Here is a 14,757-nt window from a genome sequence, read left to right as displayed (position 1 = left end):
CGCTCAACGCTCTGGATTATTCTTGGCCTATTAGCAGAGAGACTGATTTTTTTTCTCTAGATTAGACTGAATAGGTGTTGGTGTGTGTACTTAAAGGTGTACATTTGGTTTTCCCGCAGGACGGCAGGACACCTCTGATACTGGCTACTCAGATGTGTCATCCGCGGATTTGTCAGCTGCTGCTGGAGCGGGGAGCTGATATCAGCGTCCGTGACAAACAAAAAAAGTAAGAGCCTTTAAACTTAACTCATTGGCTGCCATTGACGTCTATAGACGTCAATTTAAATTCAAACGTTGGCTGCCAAAGACGTCTATAGACGTCAATTGCGTTTTTTAACGGAGCGGGCTGGGGAACAATCTAGCGAAGTTTGTCACTAAATCTTAGGCTTGTAAACACTAAACAGAGAATATACTGGCAAAATTACTTACTTTGGACGGGAGATGAGTAAAGATCACATAGATTGTAGAAGAAGACTGAAGCGGCTTTGAAGCCAATGAGACTAATCAAAATGTTTGTAAACTATAATTGGCAAGATCGGAGAAGGAGAAAATGTCGCCGGTGAGACAAAACAAAAAATTTAGGAAGCTAACGCTCGAACAGAGCCTTCTGTGCAGCAGAAGTAGTGTACCACTACTATCCACCGACGAGATACCCAGGCCAAGCGGAGAGAGTCGTCGGCGTGCGCGTATTTCACCTCAGCGGAGCGCACCACCAGACAGTTCTGATGACTCAGACAATGCTATGCTATCAAAATACCTTCTCAGTGTTGTTTTTGCTGTTTTATGGAAGGAAACCACTTTTCAGATGTTTGAGGTGTCACTAAAGCAAAAAATGTTAGCATCAAAGTCACTGTTCTGCTTGATAGGTTTCTTTGCACAAAAAGCTTGTTTTCTCTATTTCTTTTGGTCAAAAACAGCTGTTTTTGGTGAAACCAACCTATGTTCTACTGTCTATTACTAAAGGACTGAAAATGGTAGAAACAAACTTTTTTTTCCTGATTGAAAAAAGAGAGTCTACTCTTTCTTTTGGTAATTTCGGTGTGTACATAGTCATAAGACACAGTTTTCTGTGGGTCTTGGAAAATCAGTCAAAATACTGTAAAACACTTGGCAGTATGGGTCTCTCTGCACTGAAAATGGCTGGCAGCCAATGAGTTAAAGGTGTTTTTTCTTTGATTAGACTGTCACTCTTCAGCTTTGATCATTTTAAATCAAAGTTTCTTTCAACAGGCAGCTTTTGATAGATTGCAGAGGTCGATCACTAAAATTATTGTTCCCCTGCAGTAATATTCTTAGTGATATTAAAATATTAATTTCACTTAAATTCAGCTGAATAATACTTTATTTCTCTCCAAAGGGAAATTATAGTGCTGCGGTGTAAGTTTTTGTTATAGATTTATGATAAATTTAAATAAATATCAGTGGCTTTGGAAAGTTGCAGTGTGCCCGAGACAGAGGTGTGGCTGACATCTTCAGAGATCACCATGAATGGATTGAGGTGTTGTTTTGGTAACATCTTAGCTCATGTCACACAACGTGGGCAGGTAACACAAGTGAAATCTCTCAGTAGACAACATGGGCAGAAAGTCACATCCAACAGTTCAACATCCAGAGTGCAGAGACACTTCTTCTCTGTGAAATGTCCAGGATAAGAACATCTATTCTGAAGAAGAACCTTCCTCCTTTACGGTTGCCGCTGCGTCTCTCCACATAGTCATTAGTTAGTCATTGCTGCAGCCATGTCTCTGTGGAAGAACCTGTGGAACATCCTGATGTTCGTGCAGCATCCTCTGTTTTAAATACAAAAATGAATCCCACACATTTCTTTTTTAACATCAATACGTACAATGCATAAATTACTTGTTAAAGCAAAACTAAATCCAGAAGAAAACACAACAAGTTGTCCAAAAGGGGGGTAAAAGGATTGAAAAACAGGGCTTATCACCTTTCTTTATGGATGTCGGGAAGTGTTCAGCAATTGTCAAGCAACATGCACGTCATAAAGTTTTTTAATTTTTTTTATTTGGCTCACTTTGTTTTCCAAGACTTTCATTCAGGGAGAAAACTTTTACAAAGCTTGTTCTAACTCTCACTCAGAAACTGTTTGTTGACTCCCTCAGGACGGCACTGATTCTGGGCTGTGAGTTTGGCTGCAAGGATGCAGTGGAGGTCCTGCTGAAGAGTGGCGCTGATGTCAAAGCAGTTGACAGCGTGGGTCACGACGCATTTCACTATGCTCGCTTCAGCAAGAACCCGGAGCTCGTGGCAATGGTCAAAAGTTACATCGACAAGGCCAACAGAGGTCAGAATGTGAGAGAATCCTGAAACCAGTGGTTGGAGGATAAATACGAGAGTTTAGATATTAGTAATATACAGAACTATTAGAAATAAACAGATATACATTTATTTTAAGCATATTTTACATTAGTAGCCCGTGTGTTAGGAAAAAAGAACTTTACTCAGACAGTTTTATATTCTCTTAAACATCTCCTGACCACATATTTACAAGGAAAATAAATATTATTTAGATAAGAGCAAGGTGGAAGACCTGCTTTGTTTAACCTTTGTGAAAATACTAGTGTCTAAAGTGTTCATTTAGTTACTCACACAGCTAAAACAGTCGGGTTGTTTGTCTTTCTGTTGGATGTGTTGACATGTTTTAGATTTACTGTAGAATGTGGAATCATTTGGGGCCCAGTTCGGTTCCTTTAAACTTATCTTTGTAACAGTAACTCGTACTGTCTTCAGCCACAGTCCTGACTTTCTTTTGTAATACCATAATTCTCTGATATATTTAGTTGCTTTTGTTCTTTTTCTGCATTCCTTCCCTGGAATATTTCATCAGAGAGCAAAGTTCTGTAAACATGCCTGTTGCCAAATCTTGATAACAAAGGGCAGGTAAATGAAATCTTAACTTGCTGCGTATTCTTGTTACAGATAGAGAAGCTGTAAAGATTGAACAATGGAAGCGTCAGGTAATTCAGCAGCATTCAGTTTACTCATTAACATCATAATTAAAGGTTCACCCAGTGAAGAGCGTCTGTCATTCATCAGTCACGTATTTTTTATGCCAACATTTAGCCTGTTGGAAACCCCAAAGAAATAGCCATTTTGTTTCCACAGTCCTTTTGTTAAAGATGACAAATGTTTGACTTGTCCTCACATCTGTACTTTCTGTTGTTGGCATTAACTCCCACTATTTTGAAAAAGACATGTTGAAGCCCGCTGTGTTTCAGTTCTTGTGCATTTTGGGTTATTATTTTTTTTAAGGTTTCAGTTGCTGGTTGATACTACAGATCTGTTGAACGTGACTGCCATCTAGTGATTAAACTGAGAATGTTCCATAGTTTACAAACCTCCTATCTTGTTCTCAGCATTCAGTGGAGAGATCAGAGGCTGCTGAGGCAAACAGAAGGGATCAGGTCATACATGTAAGTGCTTCATAAAATCTCTCCATTTTAACCAAACATCACTCGTCTTTGCTTTGTTATCACTCCGCAATATTCTCAACATTAGGAGTGTACAGCATTCAAAGTCACGATAAATAACTACAAAATGTCCCTGAAGTTTTGACTCATTCCACAATTAACTAAAGTGTGGTGATGATATGTGTTCTTCTAGGATCTGGAAAGGCAGAATGAGAACCTTCAGGAAAGTCTCAGGAAGTACCATCAGGAGCAGACATCTCTGTTCGATCGGGTCAACATGCTGCAGCAACAACTCTTACAGGTAAGTCTGGGTTAACACACCGCAGCAGCAAAGGCTGCTGGGTAATCAGTGCAGGGAAGTCCTCCAAATCTGTAGCTCTTTACTTTATTTTGAGTTTAGTTGTCGCTTAATTATTACACATAGTGGAAAGATCTGAGGGTATTTGCGTAAGGTTCAGTCGATGAATATAAAAATGACAATAAAGCTGAGTCATGTTGCGTAATGTAATAAGCTCAGGGTCTGCTGAAATGAGCTAGGTATAACGGATAAATGATATGTTCATATTTCTGGCTGATAGCTACCAGAACAACTTAATTTAGAGCTAGGAACTATAATCACATTAATCAAATGAAGTCCTCAATATGACATGCATGTAATCCCTTTTTATGTGCAGGAAAAAATGGCTGTTGAGGACACCAAAAAAGAGGTATGAAACAAACTGCCCCTTCATCAAATTTCTCGTCTTTTTACACATTCTACATGTAAGATTTGCGCACTTAAACGTTTTCATTCTTCCTAAAATAGCCTCTCGTCAAGTCGCATTGTGTGCAGGGCGATGTTGACATGAGACTGCACAGCTCTTATCTCCATGATTTATTAGACACTAAATCTTTGCCCCATGTATTTCTGATGCCTTGCAACAGAAAAGTCAAACATTTGCAGTGAAGCTACATTTGTGTATAAATTAGGTGCCACTGCATGTCTTAAATGGTATAAAATAAACAATGCAGTCCAAACAGATTATTGAATTGTGTAGTTCATAATCACGTGTTGGCCTTTAAAGGTAACACTGTTTAAAAGACCAGACCCCCCCCCCTCACACACTGTTGAGCTTCCTGCTATACTCGGCCCTTTGGACACTGTTACAACTTGTTGAACTTGAGGCAGTAGTTGCACAAAAACAAACTGTGGAACTTTGAGTTATTGTCATTGTTATTAAGTCATTCAGTTTGTGGAAGATCAAAACAAAACAGTTCATATTTAATCTGTGACTTGTGGATTTTTCTGAGCATTTCTGAAAACTGTAACAAAACATACTGTAAATGTTATCTTTTTGTACATTATGTTTGCATTAAATCAGAGTAGTTATTAGGTCCTATTAAATGGTCTAAATAGAAGATCTCAGAAGTGAGCTCAGACCCCCACGATGTTTGCTATTATTTAGTATGTTACCTAAGTATTTGAAAACGATGTGGCTTTTGTTGTTTGATTGGCTCACGCCCTTTCTTTTTCCTTTCAGAAGGAGCAGTTGAAGGTGTTGCTCAGTGCCAAAGAAAGGGAGGACGGAGCTCGAGGCCCAGAGACCGTCAAGGTCCAGCTCCGGAGTGTCATGGTGAGTGGCTTCATACTCATCTGATTTCTGGAAATACAGTGCACCTCCACTGTTCATTACAGTTAAACAGATACATTTAGGAGCGCCTGATATATATTCTCAGCGTGGCGTATCTACTTGAAGACAACTACCAGTACTGCAAAAAGAATATCTCATTCATTGTTGACTTCATGCATTCACAGGGGGAGTACTCTGGCCAGTCTGTCATCAAAGGTTAGGCTTTTTTTGTTACTTACTAGAGAATTTCAAACTTCACAGGCAGAATGTGAATAGTTTGAACATTATGCTGTTTGTCCTGCAGGTAGAGAAAACATTTTAGTCAAACAAGCTCACAGTCTGGATTCTGACCACGTAAGTCCAATTTTTTTATATGATTAGTAAATTTCTAAAGTTTTCCAAGAAATTGGAGTAAAACAAATAGTTTAAATTTTTTTTTAAAAAGGACTTATTCAGGTGCTGATTCGTTTCCTCTTAAGCTCTTTTTAGAGAACTCCTACACTCGAATATCTGTGAAGTAATTAAAGTCCAACGGTAGAGTTTTCATTTGTTTCACATAACGTGTCTGATTGTCATCTGTTTTTCAATTATCTGTGCAGATGCTCCAGAATCCTGCTGCATCACATTCATTATCCAGACCGCTTGAGAGGAGTCAGACTGCAGGGGACCGCTCTGCTGAAGTGGAAGCACTTCGACAAGAACTCGATGCAGTCAAGAGAAGACAGCAGGCAGCCGAGGAGGAGAAGGCGCAGCTTCAGTCTGCGCTGAACCACAAAAACCGAGAGTGCCAGGACGTGGTTCAGAGCCGAGAGACCATCCAGAAACAGGCTGACCAGCAGGTTCAAGAGCTGGAGGACGCCTTGGGGGACGTCCAGAAGAGGATGCTGGATTCTGAGTGTAAAGTCAAACAGCTGCAAGCCCACGTCGTTGCTGTGAAGGAACACTTAGGAGGCCAGGGGGTAGAAGAACTGCGTGCCCAGCTCGTGGATGTCAAGGCCAAATATGAAGGCGCTTCAGCCGAAGTGTGTCGCGTTCGCAACCGCCTCAAACAGAGCGAGAAAGCCTTAGAGGAATACAAGAGCAGCGAGAGTCAGCTGGCTGCTGAGACAGACCGGCTGAACCAAGAACTGGGAGCCCTGAGTGCAGAACGAGACGAACTTGCAGAAACCTTTTTAGAGATGGAATCTCAGCTGAAAGAGGCGCAGACCAAACATGGCAACACAGTACCTGCCGAGAAGTTTGACAACATGAAAAACCTGCTGACCAACGCTGTCGATGAGAAGGAGCGGCAACTCGCTGAGCTGAGGGAAGATTATGATCGCGTTCTGGAAGAGGTGGCTGATCTCCATCGACAGTTAGACAGTCCATCATCCCAGGGCAGATCAGGGGTAAAGTCTGCCGAGGAGCATCAGAGGATACGGGCAGCTCTTGAAGAGCAGAATGCCTCACTGAAAAGGAAGCTTGTGGATGTAACTGCCAAAAGCCAGACTCTTATTCAGGAGCTCGAGGAGAGCGAGGACGAGAGGGACATGCTACGAGAGCATCTGGAAGAGCTGAACAGCAGGCTTGAGAAGGACTTTATAGCCATAAAGGACCACGAGGAGGTTAGAAAGAACATGGTAACAACTCTGGAGGACTTTGAAGACAAACTGGTGGAAGCCGGTGAACGTTACGGAAAAGCAGAGGCTCAGGTCCAGCAGCTTCAAACGGAAAGGGCCTCTCTGCAGGAGACACTCAACAGTCTCCATGACGCCAGTGAGACATATCAGAAGGAGACGGACTCTCTGAAGTCCCAGAACGCTGACCTGATGAAGCAACTTGATCTTCTGCAGAAGAGATGTGAAGACGGAGATGAAGAATGTGAACAGCTGGCAGCACAGAACCAGAGTCTGAAGCAGAGCGTGGAGGAACAGTATGTTCCCAGACTGCAGCACGAGCAAGAGATGATGGAGTTGAACGCCGCTTTAGAAAGTGTAAAAGCTGAGATGTTGAAGTTTGAGAATGAGGAAAAAGAAAGTGGGGAAGAATTGAAGAATGTGAAAGAAGGAAATGAGAAATTGAAGGACCAATTGGAAAAAGTAAAGTTAGAGATGAGAAAAGACTATATAAGTATGGAAGAGCACAGAGCTGTCACAGACAAGCTGAATGCTGCTGTGGTTGAAGCAGAGAATAGAGCAAATGAAGCATCAGCGACGCGTGCTCTGGCTCAGGAGGACATAGTAAAGCTTACTCAAGAACTTGAGGCCCAGAAGCTAGAACTTGACACCATACAGGAGGCTATTCAGTCCAAGTTTGTCCCACTAACGGCAGCTGAAGAGAAAGAAACCTCGTACAGTGCCCAGGTGAAGGAGCTGACGGAGAAGCTGTGGGAAATGGAAGAGAAGTACAACGAGGAAAGGTCTGCCAGGGAGAGCAGCAAACAGGAGAAAGATCAACTGAAAGCGGAGATGGAGTCTGTTCAGCAAAGACTATACTCTGCTCTGGTTACCAGTGAGAAGCACAGAGATGTGGAGGAAGAGTTTAAGACTAAATATGAGGAATTGGAACAGACGTTGGTGAGTTTGGAGCAGCATCACAAGGAAGTAACTGTTCAGAAGGCCGAACTTCAAGACCAGAATGCTCTCTGCGACACTCAGATCCAGAATCTCCAGGAGCGTCTGAAATCAGAGTTGACTCGGATATCAACATACGACACAGAGCTTAAAACCCTTCATGATACCATGAGGCAAGCTCAGGCCGACTGCAAGAAAGCAAAAGAGGCTCAGCAGGAGGAAGCCCAGAGGGTTAGCGCTCTACAGAAAGAGCTTCAGGGGCATCGTGAGGATCAAGCTTCTCTTCTGCAACAGCATGCCAAGGCCAAGGAAGGCCTGGGGGCTGAAGTCACTAAGCTTCGAGTGGCTCTCCAAGAAGAGGAGGAGAACAACGCCCAGAGGGCTGAAGATGTATCTGCCCTACAGTCCGAGCTCCTTCAAGCCACACAAGCTCTTGAAGAGATCCGCTATAAGGAAGACCAAATGAACCTGCTGAAGAAGGAGAAGCAGCAGCTGGAGGAGGAAGCTGCAAACCTGAGCAACAAGCTGCAGAGCTTTGCAAAGGAAAGTGAAGAGGCTCATCAGGAGGCAGTACAAGCCAGAGAGGGCGAGGGCAGAGCGAGGACAGAGATGGAGGCTGTCCAGGAGAAGGGACGGGCCATTGAGAGGGAAATTGGGGAGCTGAAGGAGAGGTACGATGAGTCACTCGGCACCATCTGTGATCTTCAGAGGAGGATTCAGACATCGGCTCAACAGACTGAAGCCAAAGACAAGAAGGTAGAAAATATCCTTTCCATATTTTATCTAAAGGGTGTCACTTCCAGGCAGTTTGTACATTTCACTTAAGCTGGCAATGTTCCGTGTGTTTAGATCACAGAGTTGCTGATGGACGTGGAGCGACTGAAGCAGGCGCTGAATGGTCTGTCTCAGCTGGCGTACACAAGCAACGCACCAAATAAGAGGCAGACGCAGCACGTTGACACACTTCAAGCCCAGATCAAGAGCCTGCAGCAACAGCTGGCTGTGAGGGAACTTTATCTACTTTTAGCCTCACATTTGGTTAGAATTATTGCATATTTACCACTGTTGAAGACATCAAAGCAACATCGTGTCTCTCATGTCTCCTTCATGTCTCCTTCATGTCTCCTCTATTAGGATGCTGAGAGGCAGCACCGAGAGGTGGTTTCCATTTATCGGACTCATCTCCTGAGTGCAGCACAGGTAAGTTCCTCTCAGTCGCTGTGGGTTGTCTGGTTTTCTTGCATAAACTCTGCATATGTTCTACCCAGAATCTTCAGACTGATGATTTATGGTCAGAGCAACAACAATGGATGAACTCTTAAGAGATTCCTTGATTTGGGGGCGGTAGGTGGCGTAGTGGGTTAAGCAGCCGCCCCATGTACAGAGGCTACAGTCCTCGCTGCAGCTGGCCCCGGTTCGACTCCCGCACCGAGCGGCCCTGTGCTGCGTGTCTTCCCCCTCTCTCTGCCCCCTGCTTCCTGTCTCTCTCAAACTGTACTAACATTAAAGGCATAAAAAGCCCAAAAAATACTTACAAAAAAAAAAAAAAAAGAGATTCCATGATTTGATCTGAGAGCAGAGTTCGTGAAGAATAGATTAAATGGAATATTATTTGCGTGTTGCTTAGCTTTATTTTGTTTTCAAAAACAGGTTTTTATAGACATTTAGGAGAAGCCATGTCTTCTCCTAATGCCTGAGCAGTGAAACTGATCACTGAAGGGCTGCTTGATGCATTAGAAACACTAAATATGCAATTTCAAACCTTTAGAGTAAAGCAGACTAAAGCAGTTTTCTGAGTTTTCACGTCACAGAAACTGTGCTCTTAAGCACAGAGGGAAAGATGAATTATTGGTGTGTTTCCACAGTTATCGCATAACTTGGTCATTCAGTCCAACGTGCAGCGATCTGATTGTCCGAGCGGCTTTTAACGTCTCCAACATCTGCAGGGCTGACCTTTGAACTTTGCTCCTCGGAAAATTAATGCTCTGCTTCCTGATCTTGTCACTCCTCATCAAGTTCTTTAAATTCTGTCATGCTGCGAAGGTTCATTTCCATGCTGAAGGCAAACTGTTAGCCAGCTAGCTATCAGATGCACGCCTAAGTGGCGTAGTTAGCTCTTCGGAGGCTAGAGAGGGCGTTTTTTTTTTTTTTTAAATTTAGTTGTTTCTAAAGTTTTTTTGGGCGTCTTGGATTGGAGCTGTACGGCACCCAGAGGCCCATTTATGACATTACAGGTGGGGTTGTCTACGTCTCCTCGCCTTTACCCATTATGACCTGGAGCAACGTGTCATGTTACCTTCCAAGTCTGGAACATGACACAAACTGTTTTAATATTTTTTTTAAAGTGTTGGTAAACATGAGGGCGGGTTAGGGTTTAAAAGGGAACATCTGTTTAACTGCTCACAGTTTAAACAGTTTTAGAAACTATCCTCAAACACATTTAACATGTTTTCATCCAGATCTCTCTCTTACTTTAGTCTGACCTGCAGCAAACCAGAGAAAACACATTTATGAACTCAATGCCTGATTTATCAAACCGTGTTTCTGTTTCTGTCGTGATCAAATGTTAAAAGCTGACTTCAGCAACTTTCCCCATGCACTGAATTATTATTACGATGATGATGTGTGTTGTGAGAGTCGGCTGATGATTTGAAAGGCAGCGTTTGTGGGTGTAAATGTGCAGTCAGGAGCTGCTTCTTCCAACCACCTGTTACACCGATTGAATCACTGAAGCTCATTTCTCACCTTTGTCTTATAGGGCCACATGGATGAGGACGTGCAGGCCGCCTTGCTACAGATCATCCGCATGAGACAGGAGTTTGTTTGTTGAAGTTTCAAAACACCTGCTGACTCGAGTTCCCCTTTTTCACCACCTTCCGTCTGACGCGTCCCTGCTGTGGCCCCTGGGGGTGCCCAGAGTGTCTGTTTGTGTGCGTGTGTGTGAGTGTGTTTGTGTGCTGAAATTTCTCTCTAAATGTTGGTCTGGAATCCATTTTTCATCGTATTGCTGCACTTTTATTCCCAGATATTTATTTCTCAGTACCGTCGGTACAGTTGAGTAACTGCAGCTTTTAAAGATACTAATGTGGTTTATTTTTTCAGCTCCATCAGAAACAGGAAATTAAAAACTAACGCATCAGTTTAAGCTCCAAATTACAACAAAGAAAATGTCCTTTTCATACCTGTCAGTCACTTCTTTGATCAGTTCTATTGCAGATCTGTTTTACGTGCAGCTCTCACCCATTGTATTCAGTAATGTGGAGGTTATTTGAAATGTTGGTTCATCCATAGACACACTTACTCTAAATGCTCTGCTGCGTTGTAAACAGGACATGAACACAAAGACCATTTAACCACATTCCCACCTGACAGTCGGCACTCACGCAGAATGTTTTCACACTGTATTTACCTGCCGTGTTTGCTCCAAAGTAAAGGATCGGTTCGTATTTTTCCACTCGGGTGTCTAAATGCTCTCTGAGGGACTCACCGGGTGCCGTAATTATTCCTCCTGATGATGCTGAGACCCAGCTGAATATTTAAAAACATACAAAAATAATGTCAAAGTAATAGTATGATAAAAGAAGTTGTTTGATTGAATAAATAACAGAGTGAGCAGCTTGTTGTAGCAGTAATCTGAATTGGAACTCTTTAACCCGATGCCACTGGTTCCTAAAGGAAGTGATAACTGGATGTCGTTATTTTAGCAACAACACCTGCTTTTAGTTCTAGGCTGTTTTTTACGAAATAGTAAAAACTAGCAAACTGATCCAAATTTGAAAACGTTTTCAGTATAATGAATGAAATGGTGGAGAAACTGCGAGTTTCACTCGCATTCGTATTCATCTTTGTGAAGAAGTTTATTTCACCCTGAAAATTCCCTCTTTGGTTGAACTGCTGCTGTTTTCTTGCTGAGGAGCGAACATGGAAACCGTTTAGCTGCGATTGTTAGAAGCTCAGCTTCGGCTTCAGCCGTTCAGTAAATTATGGCGCGATAGTTTCTTACATTGTCATTGCCTCTGTATGCACCGAAGGAATGATAACAGCCACCACGTACTTGTGAGTACAAAATGAGAACAAGCATTTAGAAGATAAAAATGTGAATCTTTCCTTTAACCTTGTTCATGTCATCTGTTACACTCCAGCTACGTTCTGTGAATCAGACTCCTCTGAAGGTCCAAACTTGTCCACTACCAAAGACCTGAAGTTAATCCAAAACTCAAACTTTCTGTAGATGGCAGGTAGACGGTTTCAGGTAGATTTATGAGTCCCTCACAGTGTGCACCAGTCGTGCTGGATTTGAGTCAGTGGAGATCTCTTGCTGTGTCCTAAAGTTTGCAGTGGCACATCCTCCTTTTTTTTTTTCTTTTTTTTCCGTTGAAACCAGAGTGTCCTCTAGGGGTGAGACTTGGCAGGCCAAGTTGATAGAGATGGTAATAATCATTGCGGCCCAGGGGTAGGCAGATGTTTTTGGAGGCTGTACTCGCTGCATGCGCGCACTAACAATAGGTGAAATCATGTCAAGAGATATCTGATCACCGTTGCTCCGCATAACTGCGTTAAAACCAAACCTCTGTAGCTCGACCGTGTGAAAATGTAATCCACGCAGCAGAAATCTCAACGGCTCTCAGAACAACGGCTGCGTACCCCTGAGCCAGCGGTGTGTGACTCCCGATGGTGTAGTGTTGTGTTGTGATTGTGGAGCGAGTCTCTCGTGCCTTTACACTGATATATTTTTCATAGCTTTTGTAATATTTTAATTCCTGTGTGACAAATCTGATATTCAGCAGGTCTGGAAGTAGAGTGGCACAAAACATGTTCAGGGTAACTTTTACCAGAGGAGGCCAGTTGTTAAGAATTAAATAGACCCATTTATTTACATAGAGACCCCCCCCCCCCCCCCCCCCCCCCCACACACACACACACACACACACACACACACACACACCCTTAACAGTTAACTATTCAAAGCACTCCTTTCTTCACCCCTCAGCTAACACACTTTACTAAGCAAAGCCTTATTGCTGTCTGGCCAAAACCTTTCAGTTTGGACAGTAGCACCTTCTGTATTCTGTTCTGCAGATTTAAAAGATTAACACTAATGTTTTGGGACGATAGTGCTGTCCTTGAACTGTAAAATACCACAAACTGAATCCATTTAATTCTCTAAAGAACTGTACTGTTTAACCAGTGTGTTATAACTGGATGCTTTCTTTGGTAATAATATGTTTATTAATCAGTCAAAAAATCAATAAAAGTGCCTAACATAGAAAACCACATCATTGTCAGTGTCTTTTGTCATCCTGAAAATCTGTTCCTGCAATCAGCCTCTCGCAATGAAAACACAGATTTGAGTATTTACTCGGTGGCTTTGTTGGAAGGATGTTCACAGATTTCTGTGCACCAAGGGGGGAAATTGTTGTTTGATCAGATTGTGTGCAGATATAATGACACACAGTCTGATGAGGCAGCTGATGTTGATGATCATTAATATTTATGAGAACAGTTTCAGGGGTTGTAAGTGCTGATGTGCGTGTCTGCTTTTGGCAGCACACACAGCGGCTCAGTTCATGTGTTTTCACTTTGAGTACAATCAACCCAGGAATGAGAGTTAGAAGCTCTCTGGCACACGGCGCTCACTTTTATCTTCAAACCTGTGCCTTTATCGTCTTTTAGTTTTTATTTATCTGTTGCTCTTTTTCTCCTCTCCAGATTTATTTTTCATTACGGCTCTTTTCATCGGATGTTCTGACCGGAGGTCACGGCCGTATCGGTCGTCTCTCTTCAGATAAACTCGTGCCGGGCTCAGTTGCTGAGCGCTGCAGTATTTCTCATTTTAAGCCCACGGTGTGGTTAGATTGTCTCCTCCTTTTGAAAATAATCAGGATTACAAATACTGGGGGGGAAGTTTGAGTGAGCTAATCCATCTGTTGTCCCATCCTGGGTTCACACAAACATGCACACACACCCTCTAATTGATACAAGGCTTGGGCTGAGTTTGATTTCTTTCTGGTTTCAAGTCACAGCCCTCACTCCTCCTCCTCCTTCCTCAGTTTTATGATTCTCTTTTCTGCGGTCTGCACTGAATAAGCTGTTCTCAGCAATTATGGCAAATACATTTCAATCTGTTGGTAGATCTCTCTTTAATCTCATTTCCAGGATCCTAATCAGTCCCATACATCCACTTGTGGCCGCCTGGTTAACCATTGTAACCCCTTTTCCCACCGCAAAAAAAATCCCGTCTTTATAAAAATTGGTCGTCCATGGAAGGATCGGAGCCATTATTTATGTTGGAACCGGCCCCGGCCATCCGCTGCGTGCCTTATGAGTGGGCCGAGGAGCCAGGCGGGTGGTTATATACACATCAAACACACGGCCACATCTTTGCTCTCCGACCTCTGAGCTGTCACGAACGTTTGTTATTTCGCCCAGTCTTTCACCTCACTGGCGGCTCCTTTCTCTCTCCTCTCGACACTTGTTCCCCGGAGGAGGGCTGCGCTTTGTCAGCCACACAGAACCTCTGAGGACTTGAGTGCGAGGTTGTTTTTACCCTTCCGCTCTTACATAGATTAAACAAATGTTCACGTTCTCATCAAAGAAGCACCTGTAACGTAAAACTGCAGAATACGTTGTTCGTATGGTCCAAAATATCCAGATTTTGATAACCCCTCTTCACTCCCAGATGGTTTTCATTTTCAAACTTATGTCTACGTCATTCGAGGAAGTTTATTACACTCTGTGCAGCAGCTTCCTCTAAACCACAGAAGCCTTCATACAAGTTATTTCTCCCATACAGTAGTGCACTCCATAAGATGTGTAAACATGCTTTGATGTGCGAGTCCCCCTGGATGTATGATACACCCAGCATCACACTGCTTATTAGTTGGGTTTTCTTGTCATTTACACAAAGTGGTTTTGTGGTGTGTTAATAAAGGCATCTGAAACAGACTCCCTCTGTAAGACGGACTTAAGAGCTGGTGGCTTGATCATCAGCAGCTCTTCTGCACATCACATCCGAGTGTGATTTGGCTACGAACACCTTTCATTGTAGGCGTTGCCTGGAGAAAGAGACCATTTTTTTATAGCACATTGGCTTAGAATTTACAATATAAGTGCTGCTTTTGTCATGTGATTGTCCCCGAAGCTTACTTTGCACTGAATCTAAGCTTC

At 42.9% G+C, this 14,757-nt stretch overlaps 1 protein-coding gene across 3 annotated transcripts in view; it reads left to right on the top strand.

Moving 5' to 3' along the window:
- uacab (uveal autoantigen with coiled-coil domains and ankyrin repeats b) overlaps nucleotides 1-12,866 on the top strand; it is a 44,993-nt gene extending 32,127 nt beyond the window's left edge. For 2 of the 3 annotated variants that reach the window (XM_075474987.1, XM_075475079.1), the window contains exons 7-19: nucleotides 120-226; nucleotides 2,121-2,302; nucleotides 2,938-2,975; nucleotides 3,375-3,431; nucleotides 3,622-3,729; nucleotides 4,103-4,135; nucleotides 4,949-5,041; nucleotides 5,224-5,254; nucleotides 5,343-5,392; nucleotides 5,638-8,346; nucleotides 8,440-8,628; nucleotides 8,725-8,790; nucleotides 10,349-12,866. In XM_075474987.1, the coding sequence (XP_075331102.1) occupies nucleotides 120-226; nucleotides 2,121-2,302; nucleotides 2,938-2,975; nucleotides 3,375-3,431; nucleotides 3,622-3,729; nucleotides 4,103-4,135; nucleotides 4,949-5,041; nucleotides 5,224-5,254; nucleotides 5,343-5,392; nucleotides 5,638-8,346; nucleotides 8,440-8,628; nucleotides 8,725-8,790; nucleotides 10,349-10,420 (3,735 nt within the window). In that variant the 3' untranslated portion in view covers nucleotides 10,421-12,866. The remainder of the gene's footprint in view (nucleotides 1-119; nucleotides 227-2,120; nucleotides 2,303-2,937; nucleotides 2,976-3,374; nucleotides 3,432-3,621; nucleotides 3,730-4,102; nucleotides 4,136-4,948; nucleotides 5,042-5,223; nucleotides 5,255-5,342; nucleotides 5,393-5,637; nucleotides 8,347-8,439; nucleotides 8,629-8,724; nucleotides 8,791-10,348) is intronic. The other variant, XM_075475167.1, reaches the window with a different exon arrangement.
- Nucleotides 12,867-14,757: the final 1,891 nt, after the last annotated feature.

Source organism: Odontesthes bonariensis, chromosome 1 (genome assembly GCF_027942865.1).
Source record: "Odontesthes bonariensis isolate fOdoBon6 chromosome 1, fOdoBon6.hap1, whole genome shotgun sequence".
Lineage (NCBI taxonomy): Eukaryota > Metazoa > Chordata > Actinopteri > Atheriniformes > Atherinopsidae > Odontesthes > Odontesthes bonariensis.
The sequence above is the reverse complement of the archived record's forward strand: the minus strand, read 5'-3'. Positions and strand labels throughout refer to the sequence as shown.